Source organism: Pieris brassicae, chromosome 5, assembly GCF_905147105.1.
Source record: "Pieris brassicae chromosome 5, ilPieBrab1.1, whole genome shotgun sequence".
Classification (NCBI taxonomy): Eukaryota; Metazoa; Arthropoda; class Insecta; order Lepidoptera; family Pieridae; genus Pieris; species Pieris brassicae.
In genome coordinates, this window is record NC_059669.1 from 15,367,761 (window position 1) to 15,383,748 (window position 15,988).

General features: G+C 33.1%; 1 protein-coding gene across 2 annotated transcripts in view; it reads right to left on the reverse strand.

The window, feature by feature from the left end:
- Window positions 1-15,988, reverse strand: part of LOC123709709 (tetratricopeptide repeat protein 28) — a 60,164-nt gene that overhangs the window by 7,060 nt on the left and 37,116 nt on the right. The window contains exons 12-32 of one of the 2 annotated variants that reach the window (XM_045661221.1): window positions 15,716-15,935; window positions 14,054-14,273; window positions 13,241-13,514; window positions 12,856-12,954; window positions 12,635-12,751; window positions 12,146-12,268; window positions 11,567-11,772; window positions 11,016-11,195; window positions 10,419-10,563; window positions 9,213-9,315; window positions 8,816-8,952; window positions 8,115-8,292; window positions 7,717-7,837; window positions 6,866-7,023; window positions 6,618-6,716; window positions 6,196-6,311; window positions 5,521-5,636; window positions 5,077-5,189; window positions 3,696-3,899; window positions 2,464-2,612; window positions 412-519 (exon numbers count right to left, since the gene is read on the reverse strand). In XM_045661221.1, coding sequence (XP_045517177.1) covers window positions 412-519; window positions 2,464-2,612; window positions 3,696-3,899; window positions 5,077-5,189; window positions 5,521-5,636; window positions 6,196-6,311; window positions 6,618-6,716; window positions 6,866-7,023; window positions 7,717-7,837; window positions 8,115-8,292; window positions 8,816-8,952; window positions 9,213-9,315; window positions 10,419-10,563; window positions 11,016-11,195; window positions 11,567-11,772; window positions 12,146-12,268; window positions 12,635-12,751; window positions 12,856-12,954; window positions 13,241-13,514; window positions 14,054-14,273; window positions 15,716-15,935 — 3,186 coding nt within the window. Of the gene's footprint in view, window positions 1-411; window positions 520-2,463; window positions 2,613-3,695; window positions 3,900-5,061; window positions 5,190-5,520; window positions 5,637-6,195; window positions 6,312-6,617; window positions 6,717-6,865; window positions 7,024-7,716; window positions 7,838-8,114; window positions 8,293-8,815; window positions 8,953-9,212; window positions 9,316-10,418; window positions 10,564-11,015; window positions 11,196-11,566; window positions 11,773-12,145; window positions 12,269-12,634; window positions 12,752-12,855; window positions 12,955-13,240; window positions 13,515-14,053; window positions 14,274-15,715; window positions 15,936-15,988 lie in introns of both variants that reach the window. The other variant, XM_045661220.1, reaches the window with a different exon arrangement.

Genomic DNA, 15,988 nt, shown 5'->3' on the forward strand with positions numbered 1-15,988 from the left:
TATATATTATTACTTTTTTGTCATGATTGGAAAATGAACGGGCTTATATTATTATAATTGTTTAATATGTGACATTTTAAACTGTAGGTAAAGAAGAAGAAACAAGATTCAACTTTTGAAAAACATACCAAAGTTTTATATAGTGATAACGATTTTTACAAAATATATGTTTTTTTACTTTATTATATTATTATTACAGCCTATTTAAGCTAATTAACCGGTATATTCTATTATAAATAATACTATTAACTTTTTGTTAATTTACAGGCCACGTACGTCTTTAAAGAGCTTCTTCGTCTTATAAAAATACAAAATTGACAAAGATAAATTAAAACACATTATTTGTAAGGTAAATTTTGTTATAACTAATATATAATATTATAAGTTACATGTATTTATGTAAAAAATTACCACTTCTCCGGGGCTTAAGACAATTCCTGGCGTTTTCCAGCAAACGTGTGTCGCAAAGTGAATGCATTCCGCCTGTGTTAGTTGACTCAGCACAGCTTCTTTTGATGCCTGTAAAAATTATATTATAAAATCTCTTAAACAAAGGTTTTAAAAGACATCGAAGACAGATATAAATATTCACTAATATTATAAAAAGGTGAAGTTGGTGAGGTTGTAGGGACGGTTTTGAAAAATCTTGGACCAACAGAAAACCACCTTATTTGTGACTGGTTTAGATTATATATTGACCCGGAAAATTAAGTGAGTTTATTAGGTAAACGGATTTGCAAAGTAAATCGGAGAAAAAACAGACCAACGAAAACGTTTCTTGCGATCGCTGACTTAACGACGTGATATCATTGAGTTCTAGAGAAATGTTGTAGACCTTGATAATGCCTACAAAGAAGTACATTTCAAATTATATAAAAAGCCCTTCATCGCGATAAACTCGAAAACTACTGCACGGAATTTATAGCAGTTTTTAACCAATATCTAACGAAATTATAATGATTTATGAAGATGTGCAAATTCGGTGTGGATCATTATAATATTAGGTCCTTACATATGAAATTGGCGATTTGTATGGGAGGAACAAAAAGTCGAATATTTTTAAATATAATATATTTAATTAATCAAAGTATGAACCATTGTTTTCTATGCACTTTTGCCATTTCATAGGTAGTTCATTGATCCCTTTACTAAAAAAAACAGTCGGACGGGAATCAATAAAATCTGTGAAGGCGATTTGGACTGCCCCATCAGATTTTTTCCCTTGCAAGAAGTTGTCCAAATTTCGAAAAAAATGGTAATCTGTTGGAGCAAGGTCCGGGGAGTACGGAGGATGTCTTAGACATTCCAATTGAAGCTCATCTAATTTGGTAGCCGTCTGTTGTGCAGGGTGTTGTCTAGCGTTGTCGTGAAGTAGCAGTGGCGTGGAGCGATTGACCAGCCTAGGTTGTTTAGCCGCTAGCTTTTCCATCATGGTTTGCAATTGCTGACAATAGACATCAGCCGTAATAGTCTGGCCAGATTTGAGAAAACTGCAATGAACAATACCAGCACTAGTCCACCAAACGCTTACAAGTAACTTTTTTGGGGTTAATTTTCGCTTGGGGCAGGATTTGGCTGGCTGGCCAGGATCCAACCATTGCGCTGAGCGCTTCCGATTATCGTAAAGGATCCATTTTTCATCACAGGTAATGATTCGGTTTAAAATACCTTCATAATTGTGCTGGTTCAGTAATGTAACGCAGCAGTCGACGCGCGTTTGCCGGTTTGTTTCAGTCAATTCGTGAGGTAACCACCTTTCAAGCTTTTAAATCTTCCCAATTTGCTTCAAGTGAATTAAAACAGTTTTATCACTAACATGGCAGCCTCCAGCTAACTCGGACGTGGTTTGCGATGTATCCGCTTCCACAATAGCCTTCAATACTTCATTATCAACTTGGGTCTCAGGCCGTCCACGGGGCACTGCAGCTCGAAATTTCCAGAACGAAAACGTTGGAACCAAAAACGAACTGTGTTTTCTTTTGCAACATGACCGCCATACACATCATTCACCCTTCGAGTCGTTTCCGCAGCACTAGTGCCACGGCGGAACTCGTACTCGTAAATAATGCGATACTTTAAATAATTTTGTAAAATGAGTGACGCAAACAGAAAAAAACAAATGAATGACGGTCATCGAAGCACAAATACATGAGTAAATAGCTGTACAAAAATGAATTTGGAATTCCTTACCAAAGAGGAGAACATCGTGATTAAAGTGGCCACTACGGAATACGCCATTTTCATATGTAAGGACCTAATATTTATATAATTCTCCTTGAACACGACTATATCTGTTTATCCTTTAATTAATTCGCGTTAAACAACAATAAGATTCATTTAAAAGTTATAATAAATATATATGTTCAGCTAAAATTAAACAGAATGAGTTATTGCCGACACGTGTTAGACACAAATCATAGTTTTAGCGCTTTACTATTATTATACAACCGCAAATGTTCTCACCTGATAATCAGTGAGCGGTGTAACCCTCAACATATCAGCAACGAGCTCAGCTTCCTTTAACAGTGCGGGATGAGATGCCCAACGAGACCCGCCCACCCGAGGTCCCCCTACTACCAGGCATCGCATACCTGACTCATTATTGGTACCACCTAGGAATAATAATAATTAAGCCTCATTTCCTTGAAACATTCATCCAAAATTACATATACACACACTTCAAATTTTATATAAAAGTATTTTTTTTTGAAGGACCTCTTAAAGAGGCCTCCTCCAACTCGCTCCATCTCTATGTATCCTCTTCTCTTATTCAGTTGATGGGGAGAGAAATATGAAGTTATTATGATTTATGGTTATATTTGGTCCGAGGGTTCGATTTTCAAGATTTATTGGCAAGAAACAAAAGACGTGAATAGTTATAATTTTTAATAAGTACCGTAAAAAGGATTCTTAGCACCACATGCAAAATATGGCAATAAAGTTAAATTTTAACAATAGTATGAAAAATTATTATTTGTGGACATCGCTAATGGCGTCAGGGTGTTCGATTCCCGGCGAAGAGAATATTGTTTTAACATACAAAACAGCTTAAACGGCATCGTATACTGTTGTTGTTAACATTTAGATATATGAAAATGAATTTGGCGCCCTTGAATATATGAATGGCTAGCATAATTCGAAATGCGCTGCAGTTGTTGGGTTTAATTTATCTGTGATAAAAATGTATATTCGCGGTTTAGGGTTTGTAAGCTCCTTTAACAATATAAATTTGATTAAACGGCTCAAATAAAACTCTTTCCTGCAACATTGATTTTGTGCCCTTTGGAGTAGAGGCTCTTAGGCCGTGGGCCGTTCAAGTGCACAGGCGCTAATTAAAAATTTAAGTTGGCGCCTGGTAGCTAGGGATAATAATACAGACCCCAGAGCTGGTGCTTTCCTCGCTCAACGAATAAGTTTCGCAATACAGCAAAAAAGTTGTTGCCAGCGTTAAAGGTACACTGTCACAGGGACCAAAATTTGGCAACTTGTCTAAATTTTCTATTTATACATTTTTAATTATTGGTATTATTTAGGTATACAATATTGTAAATACTGTATAAATAAATAAATATTTGATAATCATATTCCTCAAAACTTTTCTTTGGTATGCATTTTATTTGAATGTTAAAAATCAAGTCGTTAACAATAGAAAATGTTTATCATAACAAATAATAATAACGCATGTGATCACTTACCATGTTCAGGGTGAGGCTTGTTTCTCGAATGTCTCTGATGTCTAAGTGGACGCAAAGCGGGCGTTGCAAGCAGGGCGTATCTTTCGCATAGTGGCTCAGAATCTGCGCCGGCGCACAGCGCACCCCAAGGGCACGCGTATAAAGCACCTTCGACGGCCACTATTAGCTCACGGCGACCGCCGCAGCCGCGTCGACCGTGGGACGCTAAAAAGGATATAGTATAATTTTATTTTTTAATTATTATTACTTTATTAAGAATATTGTACTGTTTATTAATAATATGATAAATATTTGTGTGTTAGAAATAAATACTTTTGAATAGGAATATATTTTCGATTAAGATTAAAACATTTTGTTATATGGATCTCGAAAAGTCGGTATGGAAGGTGAGAATGTAATTAAAGACGAAAGGAAGCCAAGTTCTTTCGATTATTACTTTTTGTTTACATACACATACACACAAATACGATGTTTGTGTATCTGTACATTCGCTGCGCATTCTCTCTGTAATATTATTGTTTTGTCTGAAATCTGTTTAACTATTTTTACTAGCAGCTTCGCATAGCTATTTAACAATAACTTCACACACATACAAACACGAAGAAAGTTTGGATATTATTATTTAAATATTGTTTTGTGTTTGTGACATAACTATAAGTATTTATTTAGGTAAGTTTTACACTTCGGGTATTGGAGTTTTAGTTAGGAGTTAAAATAGGGAATTTTCATGGAAAATATAAACTACGTCATCCGAGGATAGTATAGATTCCCAATGGTGAAATAATTGTTTAATTCGGTCCAGTAGTTTCGGTAAACGAAAACAAACAAACGCACAAATATTTCCTATAAATAAATATATCTAGCTTTCCGTTTGACCTATCACAATCATACAAAACGCGTCATCCAACATTACTCATATACATGAAAAAATAATTCTGAAAAGAAGTAAATGTATTTTTGGTATTAAGAATAGTTTAATACGAAAACACTTTGTAAACAGATTGAAGCTATGTATTATTATAATAAACATATAATTATTGACATAATTCTAAATTTTAAATTTTTCCGACGTTTCGCGTGCTTTTCAGCGTGCGTGGTCACGGTGACTGAAGACAAAATGTGTTAAATGTCAAAAGTATCACAGCTGCAGAGAAAATTGTGTTTATATACACCAAAATTTAGAATTATGTAAATAACTACAAGTTTTTAATAATAATACATAGCTTCAATCTGTTCAAAAAGTGTTTTTCTTAATGTGTGAAAGCTATGTTAACAAAAGACAATACTAATTTATAATTATTTAAACGTCTTAAATAAATATAACCATTGCAGTCTCCAATCAAATATAATCAATGATAAAAAATACCGTGGTTATTATTACAGGAAGCTGGCAGCAGATCTTCAAAAGGCGCTAGAAGCATCTGGTACAACGCACTCAAGCACGGAGGACCCTGCCAAGAGGGCTGCTTCTTTCGTGGACCGTGAATACTAGATCTATAGAGAATGAAATGTGTATTATTAGATACCATAAACATTTTAGTATTCCTTCCATTAAAGTATATAATACGAATTGGCATTAATTATTAGGGTTAATTCTGATTCCTCGTTTTTTTTATTCTCAATTTTCAACTTATTGTTACGTCACTAAATAGTATTTTATGGTGCAAGTTCTTCAGACGCATGTTTTCATTTATATATATAAGTTTTTATATTTGTTTATTAAATATAAATAATTATAAAATCGAAAACCATTTCTACCTATATTTTTTTCAAATATAATAATGATTTAGTCTTTAAATTGATTAATTCCTTAGTATGATCTCACCTGGTAGACCCTTGAAGGCTTGCAACGGATCCTGCCACTGATCCGCCAACGGATCCCACACTGAATAAAGAACTCAAAGAGTAGTTCGATGAGTTGAGTAGATGATTACGATTGACCTGAAGTTATTTAATTTTATCTAAATACAGTTGCTAATAGAAACATTAATTTAACTCGAAAAATAAGGGCGCACGTAACTAAAAGATAAGTAAGAAATGTAACATCAAAGTAAAAACATTATAAGGATTTTGTAATATTCAATTAATAATTTATATACGAATTACGCAAAACGAGGTGCTAAGACTAACAGGATGTATTTTAATACATCTTAGAGCAATAGAGATAGGAACCAAGTGTAAAATAATACTGACTGCAGACTGTAAATGTATTATAAAATACAGAATTTGATAAAGATGTAACGGGTATTCCGATATTTTTAAAAGTATCTTCTTTAAAAAAAAATATAATAAAATGATATATGTACTATTAAAGATTGAATTAGATTGAATTACAATTAAAACAGTAGAGTCCAGATATAATTGCTAAATAAATCTTTTTTTTTAAATATTCACACGACAAAAATTACGTAGCAAGGAATTGAGACCAATCGATGATTAGACTTATAAATTTCCTTTAAATTTTGAGTTTATTCTCGTAGTAAAAAAAAATATGTCTTACAATTCTAGCAAGTCCGGTATTGGGTCTATCGTCAGGCCACTCTTCGTCCCTCCGATCAGCCGCAGTCTTCAACCAAGCGGACCATTCGCCGATACAACGCTCCAACTTGCCACTATCTGTAGAATAAAATGTGTATGAGATAGGGGAGATAAATTTATGTTTTCTTTGAGTTGGTACAGTTAGGTGAACTAACGGGATATATTGTTCCGTCAGAAATAGATTCTGAGACCACCGAGTATCCACCATATCAAGTATGCTTCATATGGTGCAAGTCACGTTTATTAGGTCGACAAAGTAAAATTAATTATTTGGTCAACGGCCCGTGATGTAAAGATCTATTTCAAAGAATAAAATGCTACGATAATATTAAATGTTCAGAGTTTGACTAAATACCCTCTTTTTACAAAGATGAGGGTACTCACTTGTATTGGCCTGTAGGTCATCCGGACTGATATCAGGAAGACTGTTGTCACCATCTTCTGCTTGCTCCACTAGTGACACTTGGTGGAACCTGAGTATACCTGTGAAGTAACAGTAATGTGAGTATTTTAGTATGGCATTGTAATGAAACAGATATAGAAAAAAAAACTTATCACTTGATAGGTTTTAGATTTTTTGTAGGAAGTTGATCTTTACTTTTATCTAATCTAATTTTTTTTAATTTCCTTACCTTTATGTGGTTGTAGAAGCCACGAATAAAGTCGCCCGGCAGCCAGACTGTAGTACAAAATGGGCGCCTTTTGTTTGTTCACAACTTCCAGAATGTGGTCCACTGAGGATGGATTCCACGGCTCCGGATGTTCTTTGGCGGAATCCTCCGATGCGTTTCTGTAATGATAACATATTAAAGTAAAATAAGTGCTTTCAAAATAGTAGTAATATTTTACTTTTGAAAATCAGGAAAACTTTCAGCTATACTAATCAAGTAATTACCTTCTTCACTATTATTTCTTGACTTAGATAAAATTACTTTTTATAATAAACCCTTCTTTAACCACATTTATAAAAACAATTTTTTTAATATCGAGTGAAAACTAACAATCTTAAACAACATCTTCTCAATCTGTCCAATGCTGAAATGAAAAATATTCTTACCGTGCAATAATAGTTTAATTATAAAAGGTAAGTGTTATGTAGATATTATTATGTCATATACCGTTAACATGTCAAAAACAAGAGACTGCTGCCCACGACACAGAGAATCCTAGTGTGGAGGCTAGTGCACTTTATTTATAACTAAACATTCTTTTAAATTATGCATAATAAAGTGTTTTTTTTAATTTCTTTTGTACATTGTTATTCTGTGATTTGTGTATTAATAAATGCATAAATTTAAATGACTAAGCCGACCTGAAACGTTTTAATACTGAACTGTTCTGGTTCTTTTAGATAGCTTTCCATATAGGATAATACGTGAAATTTTTGAGGGAGACGATTCCTACGTAAGAGACCATGAAAAGGCTGCAATATTTTCTGGGTTTAAATGATTTAAATGATATCAAATAAAATGCTAATATTTACCTTTGAGAATGATGTATTTCAGTATTACTTTGATGCGTTGTGGAATGCTTTTCCAGAGCGTCCAACGACCGGCATCTCCCGCGCTCAGCTACTACCAAGGCTTCTGGGTGACGGCCCAGTTCTGAAAATAATAAATTTTATAGAAGCCCTAATTTTTACACATAACAACAATTGCTGCTTTTTTATTAAAGCTTTAGAAACGTCAAGATTAACCTTCATTTAATAAATTAAAATTATAGTTTTAATAAAGTACATGAGTAACATTTTTCAATTAGGGTAACTTTAAGAATAATAAAATATTATATATAATATTATAATATAATATAATATAATATATAATAATGTTTATTCTTCATATATTATTCTTTCAAGGTATTCCCTGTTAAGATATTACTCACCAACTAGCACCCTCTGTAAAGCGTGCTGAGTAGAAGTATATAAGGCGAAAACTTTTTGGTCTCTGTGCCTTTCATTTCCAGACTCCAATACAGTTAGAGCTGCGTGTAGTTGTTCTTTTGCCTCTTCTAGTTCCCCAGAGGCCCATAGAGCGAAACCGAGTCGATGACGCACTCTAGCCTAATAAATTAAAACCGAATTATATTTTATGACATTGAAAAGACTATTGGTAAATTATTTAAACAGACTATTTTCTATAGTCTATGAATTGATAGTATTAGTCCTTGATAATTTATAATAGAGATATTATGATAAATTTGGTCTATTTAGTACGAGAAATATAATAATTATTATAAGACTCAGTATAAAGTTATAAAGTAGTTAATATTAACTACTTGTTAAATTTAAAGTAAAGTAAATCTAGTATTGTCTTTTGTTAACATAGCTTTTACACATTAAGAAAAACACTTTTTGTACGGATTGAAGCTATGTATTATTATTAAAAACTTAAAATTATTTACATAATTTTAAATATTTCCAACGTTTCCTTTGATATTGAACAGCAATCAAATGTAAAAGAAATAATATAAGTGGACCAAATGATCAATAAAATAGGTTTATTATGACGAGATAATCTCAAGTTGTCGGTTAGGTTATATACTATCAGGCTCGTCAACCCCGTCATTTAAAAAAAATATCTTACCTCTTCGTCAGCATCGGCTAACCCTTCTGTTGCAGCGAGTGCTTGTCTCAGATAGGACACAGCACTACCACAAGCCCCCATTGCTAAGTGAGCTCTGCCCAAATCAGCTAATGAATGAGCTCGACCACGTGTGTCACCTACATATATATTCAAGAATAAGTTTTTGTACTTGTAAGAAAGAAATTTACACTTGTCTAAATTGCAACGTGTTTAATTATTTAGAATTTTAATTACTTTTTATTATTTCTTACAGGAGATTCTTTTATGTAAATGTTAGTTGTTCGCTGTTTTGTTTTCCCCCTAAATTGGACAATTGAAACCTCTTTAAAAAATTTAACTTAGATTATATAAAATTGAATTTTTAATCAATAAGTTCAAAGATCAAAAAGTTATATACCAGAAGCAGTTGCATGTCTTAGACGTGATTCGTGCCAGCGTGCAGCTTCAGCGTGCGCGCCCGTTGATGCGTGTGCTGCGCCAAGACCTCCACACGCGCGAGCCTGTACGTCAGTAAGAAAAATAATATCTCAAGTAAAATTTCTAACTCATATTGAATTTAAAAAAATGTGTGCGTGTACTAGTGTACACACGAAATTAGTTAAACTTCTTTTTGAACTTAGTTTTCGACAAATTGATTGATTGACACTTTACAGAAATTGGTTAAATAAACTTAAATTGGATAAAGTTTAACAAAACGCTTTTATTATAATATACATGAATGCAAATAATACAATTATTTCATTTTACCTTGTTACTACTAAGATTATTACAGAATTTCATTAATTTTAATAGAATTATTACTATCATTGTTACCGTTATTATATATTTTTGTTATTAATGGCTTCGAATCTCTTCGAATCAACCGTTGTAAGGACAAAAAAATATGGCGCGTAACGGAAAGATGTTACGCGTAACTAAAAAATGTGACGGTATTTTTTTTTCAACGCCGATAAAGATGTTTCATTAAAAAAAAAACAGAGTTCATTGTATATTTGAGATGCAAATATATTTCATATTAAACAAAGCCAATTAAGTCTCATAAAGGGTACCAGAGTTTTTTTATATTATTTTTCATGCATTTTTAGTTATATTAAATATTTTCGGGTCATTTGTGTTATAATCTGAGTTATACGATACATAACTGAGTTATGTAAATAGTTTGTATTAGACCGAGGAATTTGAAATACCTGTAGTTTTGTTTGCCTTGTATAGTAAAAGCGACAATAAGTCAGGACCGTCAATTACACCGATGTAAACAATAGCGATACATATGATTGTGATAACGCAGGTAAAACTGCTGGGCTTGTTTTTACATTAACCACGTGTAAGTAACAAATATAATGAGGTTTTAAATCATCTGTGTTTATTACTAAGTCACTTAATATAGTGTTTGTTTTAATGTGGTATGATTTTGTTAGAATGATTGGAATTTGCCCTGTCAACCAATACCATAGTTTTAGAGGTCGCTTTTTGGAAAACCATTTTAAAAATTTAATTGATGTCAGAAGAAGAAAATAAAAGAACAATTTATTTCGCGTAAATAATTTCATAAATAAATAATACAGAGCATTTTTTATTTGTATGTAATAATCTAGTGACTTACTTGTAAGTGAGTTAGTCCCAACCGATGCGCGAGTTCAAGTTCAGCGCGATGATGTCTTATGGCCGTGGAGTGTTCCCCGAGCGCTTGATGAGCCACACCAAGTGAGTGGCACGCTTCGGCTTCCATTATTTGATTATTTAATTCCCTGCGCATTATAATTAGTTGTTAAAGAACTTGTTGTATGAATATATATATATACAGAAAGATTTGATACACTACGTAATGTCATAATGGGTTTAAAAGTCAGTTGTTTTTAATTACTCTAACAACCGGCAAAATAAATAAATGAATGGCGCCAAAATTCAATAGGCAATAGGAGATAATATTTAGTTTGTAATTTTGGCGCGTAAAATAATTTCAAGCGTGCAAGTGATTCTATTTTTAAATTTTGGATATATATATATGTGTTTCGCTTGTTTTAATATCTCGAAACTGATAATGCATGTAATAAATGAAAATTATTAAAGACATTGATTGAAACATCAGGTGTTTCCGTATTAAATTTATGAATATATTCTATATTGATCAATCAAATATGTATAAGTATAAGTAAACGTCATTCTATTCCGGTGCATCAAAAATAGCACAACAACTTACTTAGCGATGTTCTTCTGGTGCTCCAAACAAGAGACAGCCTGTTCTAAGTTATTTAATGAAATGTGTAATGCGCCGAGTTCGCCATACGCCTGTGCCTTTGCTTCAGGTACGCCGAGTTCGTGTGATACAACTAAGCGTTTCTCAAGACATACGAGGGCTTGTTGCAGGTTTCCTACCGACCTAAACAAACAAGATCATTGGAGTTCTTTCTACTACTTTACAGAAGAGGGAGTTATAACAATGCAGGAGATTTCAGCGGTAACTATAAGAGTTGTATTGCAGAAGTATACAACAGTTAAGACCTTGAAAAATATTTACTTCTTATACCTAGTGTTAAATGATTATAAAATGACTAGACAATTTTAGCATTTTAAGTAAATTAAAGCTATGGCAACTATGGTAGACCATAGACCTTGATACAATATGATATAAAACTAAATTCTTTTTCACTACGAGTACATCTTAATTATCGGGGTTTTTGAAACTGGAAATTTTATTGAATATAAAAGTTTAGGTTAGTTTTTATTATAAATTACTCTGAATATACTTACTTATGACTCAATCCTAGTCCTCGGTAGGCTCGTTCCTGTTCCCGCGCATTGTTCAATTTAAGAGCGGCCGCCAGATGTCGCTCGTGGTATTTGACAGCTTCATCGGGGTCTCCCAATGCGTCGTAGCAATCGCCGAGCGAGCCAAGCGCACGCGCCTTATCTATCTGACACGTTGGCGTATTAACGCGTTCAAGGATTGCTAGTTGCTGTAAAAGTCGTTATGTATTTATTATTTATATCTCATATGCGTTTATTAAAAAGAATTTTATTGTTACGGCTTTAGTAGCGCTATAGCTTTCTACTCTGCTTTCTAGCTCTGGCATTCTTTAGATCGCTTTTGTTTTATATATTAATATCGGTTGATTTTTGGGAAGACACGTTTTCACACTATGTTTATCTTTACTGTATGAGGAATCGCTAGTGCAACAAGAAGGATTTTTTACACGCTTAACTTCTAGACTTCGATATTTTATACTCCGCTTTTAATAACGAAGACTATACTTTCAGTAACGTGTTTCTATGAAACTATCAAAAGGCATTATAATTAAGAGGAATGAATGTTAACAACATAATCTTTACCTGTTCTAGATATCCTATAGCGTCTTCATAATGTCCCATGTTTAGTTTTGCGATCCCCAAGTTGCCGTACGCTTGCGCCTCTAACGCGCAATCTTGAAGTTCTTGCGCTCTTTCCAATTGCTCCTTTTAAATAAATAGTTTGTTTTAATTCATATAAAACATGTTAGTTATCTAATGAGGAAAATACTTAACTATACAAGATGAAATCTGAAATGAAACAATAAGAAGTCTACAAGTAGGTGTGTGTGGTTTTTCAGAAACCGTCAGTATCTTTAATAAGATGGTATTTAAACACATAATAAATATGAGAAATTGAAAAAATTGCAATATTCTGCCAAATAATTTCAACATCATTATTGTTACCAATCTGATGATTTTTAAATATTTTTGACTCTTTATGGAACTCAATTCCTCCGAATTTAACTTTTTATCGAAGTATACCAATCAATATGACGTACAAAACTTGTGGTTAGGATATAAATGACTTACTCTGTAGCACCTGGCTGCGTGTGAGTAATGTCCGAGCGCCATGTGAACGGCCCCTAAATGTGAGTGGGCTCGGGCTTCTCCCGCCGCGTCACCTGCCTCTTGTCGTAACGTTAATTCCTGTAAAACACAATTACCGTTTATTTATCAATGATATATTTAACAATATCAGATTTGGCCAAAAAAATGTAACTAGTCATAATCTTGTTTTGGGAAGTACATACTTGTGTGTGGTGACCTAATGCAGCATCCAACCTTCTTTGCAATCGTCTCGCAAGACCCAAAGCACCACACGCTGCTGCTTCAAGAGAGCGATCGCGAGCCTAAAATTGTTTACAACTTCATATTACTGTATTACAAAAGTAAATGTTCGATTACTCATTTATGTATAATACAATGTAAGATTTATTGCCTTATACTAACAATTCCCTTTAACGCCAGACAATGCGCATGCGCATGCCTTTCAGCGTCGCTATGTAGGTTAACACTGTATTATTTTTCTTTGTTCTATTGTGAATTTATTTTATAATTTTAAACTATTATACGAAAAGATTTTTTCTAATCTTAAACTACATCATGAACATTTTACATATATAAGATATCACAAACCTGTCTAGCAAACCCGAGTTGTCGTTGATACATTTTAACTGCCTCTTCAACGTCTCCCATTTTAATAAGAACATCTCCAATGTTGCCCAAAGCTCGGAACTTTCCTTGCAAATGTTGAGTCATATGCGCAATCGCTAGGAAGTATTTCTGACACTCCAAGGCTGTTTCTAAGTTCCCTAATGCCAAGTGCGCCAATCCTAGGTTGCAGTATGCTCTACCCATGTTCATTTTGTCTTGTAAATCTTTGGCGAGTGACAGATCTTGGTCGTAATATCTGTAAATTGTAAAGTAATAATGCATGATAATGTTTATGTCTAAATGGACAACGTTTTTAGATGGACATTTTGATAATTCCGTTTTTTGTAATATTAATTACTATATTCCTGTAAAGCAGTGTGACTCTGTAGGTTCGACGCCAGCTGTGCAACAATAGACTACGTGAGTCTACGTGTACATTTAACCAGCATGCTTTAAATCCAAAAAGTAGCGTGTATAAGGAAGGCATTTAAGTTTAGCGTACCTATTAGAATAAACATGATCACGAAACAGTAACAGGTTCTCTTATATTCATGTGGAGTATTTATTTTCTACCTATTTAAATTATTCAGTCACTTTTTATTGTCACAAGTGTAATATTTGTTTATTTATGTTACGGGAATGAAAGAAGACAGCTAATATATTTACTTCTCTTTCACTCCATATTGTTCAAGATAGTTGTGTACGGTTATTAATAAATCTTACTTTTAAAATACAAATTAGCTAATTTGCTAGCTTCTGTGTTATTCATTGGTTTTTTATAAGATTAATTCTCACCTTACAGCTTCCCTATAGTTTCCCAAGCAGTAATGAGCGTAACCCAAAAAGTGGCATGCCTTAGCCTCTGCTGTGACGTCACCAAGCTCCTGTGATAACATCAGATGTTGCTCATAATATGGAACTGCTTGAGCAAACTCCCCTCTTGACGAAAGGCAGTTACCAAGGTTTAGGAGCGCACACGCTTCGCCCGCTGCATCTTTAAGTTCACGAGCTATGCCTGTATAACATAAAATTTTCAGTACTAACTGATCCTTCAATCAAATGAGTGAAACTTCTTAACGGAATCTATCATTAAAAAAAATTATAAACTCGGGAAAAAACAATACTGGATCTAACAAACTATATTATTATATATACTATATATATTTGAAGCGAAACTTCTTTAGTCACATTTTTCGGTTACGCGTCACATTTTTTCCGTTACGTGCCATCTTTTTCTTGTCCCTATCACACCCGATTCGAAGCCAAATATAACAAAAATATATAGTAACGATAACAATGATAGTAATAATTATATTACAATTAATGAAATTCTGTAATAATGTTAGTACAAGTCCTTATTTGTGATTTTTCAATTGATTGTGATTTGACAATTATTTCATATTACCTTTAATATGAAATAATTGTATTATTTGTATTCATGTCTATGATAATAAAAGCCTTTTGTTAAATTTTATCTAATTTAATTTAACCAATTTCTGTAAAGTTGCATATAGTAGATAATTTTTCGAAAAATAAGGTCATAAAGAAGTTTCACTTCTTACGTGTGTACACTAGTACACGCACACATTTTATTTTAAATATGATAGTAATTAGAACACTTCCTCGCAAGTTGATTTGTGAATGGGCTATTTGAGAAGATTTTAAACATCATTTAGATTATTTATTTAAAAAACTGGTACAATAGTAATTTCGCATATTCTGCCACAAACAATGGCGCGCAAATAAGTCATTAAAGGAGTTTTACATTATTAGTCATATTAATATTGGTAAATTTATAGTATTTATACGGTATATATCATATCAAATGTTATTAAATTTATATCAGCTACAGTGTTTTACGCAAATAATCATTTATTGAGTAATACTTTTTTTCCATAAGTAATACACCAAGTCGATTTTTAAAGACCCAAGTCGGAAGATCTTTTAATTCTTTTGTTAATTATTGTAAACCTTAATAGCCATGCAAAAGGTGTTTTTTTCTAAACAGTTCCAGATAGATTTTTGGCACAGCCAATTTCTCCCCATGTCTACTTCTTACTTCGACTTTCACATTCGACTTCCACATTCAACTTAAAAATATATATATTTCTGTGCACGAGTAAGGACTATCACGAATTTATCAACTAGATATGGAATATCTACTGACACAAAAACTGGAATAGACAAATTCGAATCCTCTAGTAATCCTAAGTTAAGAATTAAGCAAACTTCTTTAGTATCAGCTCTAATGTTAGCTTTTTTAACTTATCTTTTTGGCATACTAGTTGTACTAACAAATATGAGTGTTTCATCGTCCGAAATAATTATTTAATTATTGAAAATGTATGTTGAAAACTACGGCATTACCGATTCCTCAAAGATTTAAAGAAAAAACAGCACACGAGCATACCAACGTGAGAGAACCAAAGGTGTTACCAAGGTTGCCGTTTTACTTACCTAAATGTGCTCTGTAATGGAACAAGGCCATATCATGAGCACCCAACGCCTGGTAAGCCACAGCCAAGTTCCCGTGAGTTGAGGCTTCAGAACTTCTATCGTGGACCTCTTTGGAAATAGTCAGTTCTTGTTTGTGATACTTGATGGCTTGTTCATAGAAGCCGGCAGCTGAGTATGCATTGCCAATGTTCCCGTAGGCACGGCCCATGCCAGCTTTATCCTTCAAAAATAATTATATTTATTATACAATTAGCTTAAATTATATCACATTTA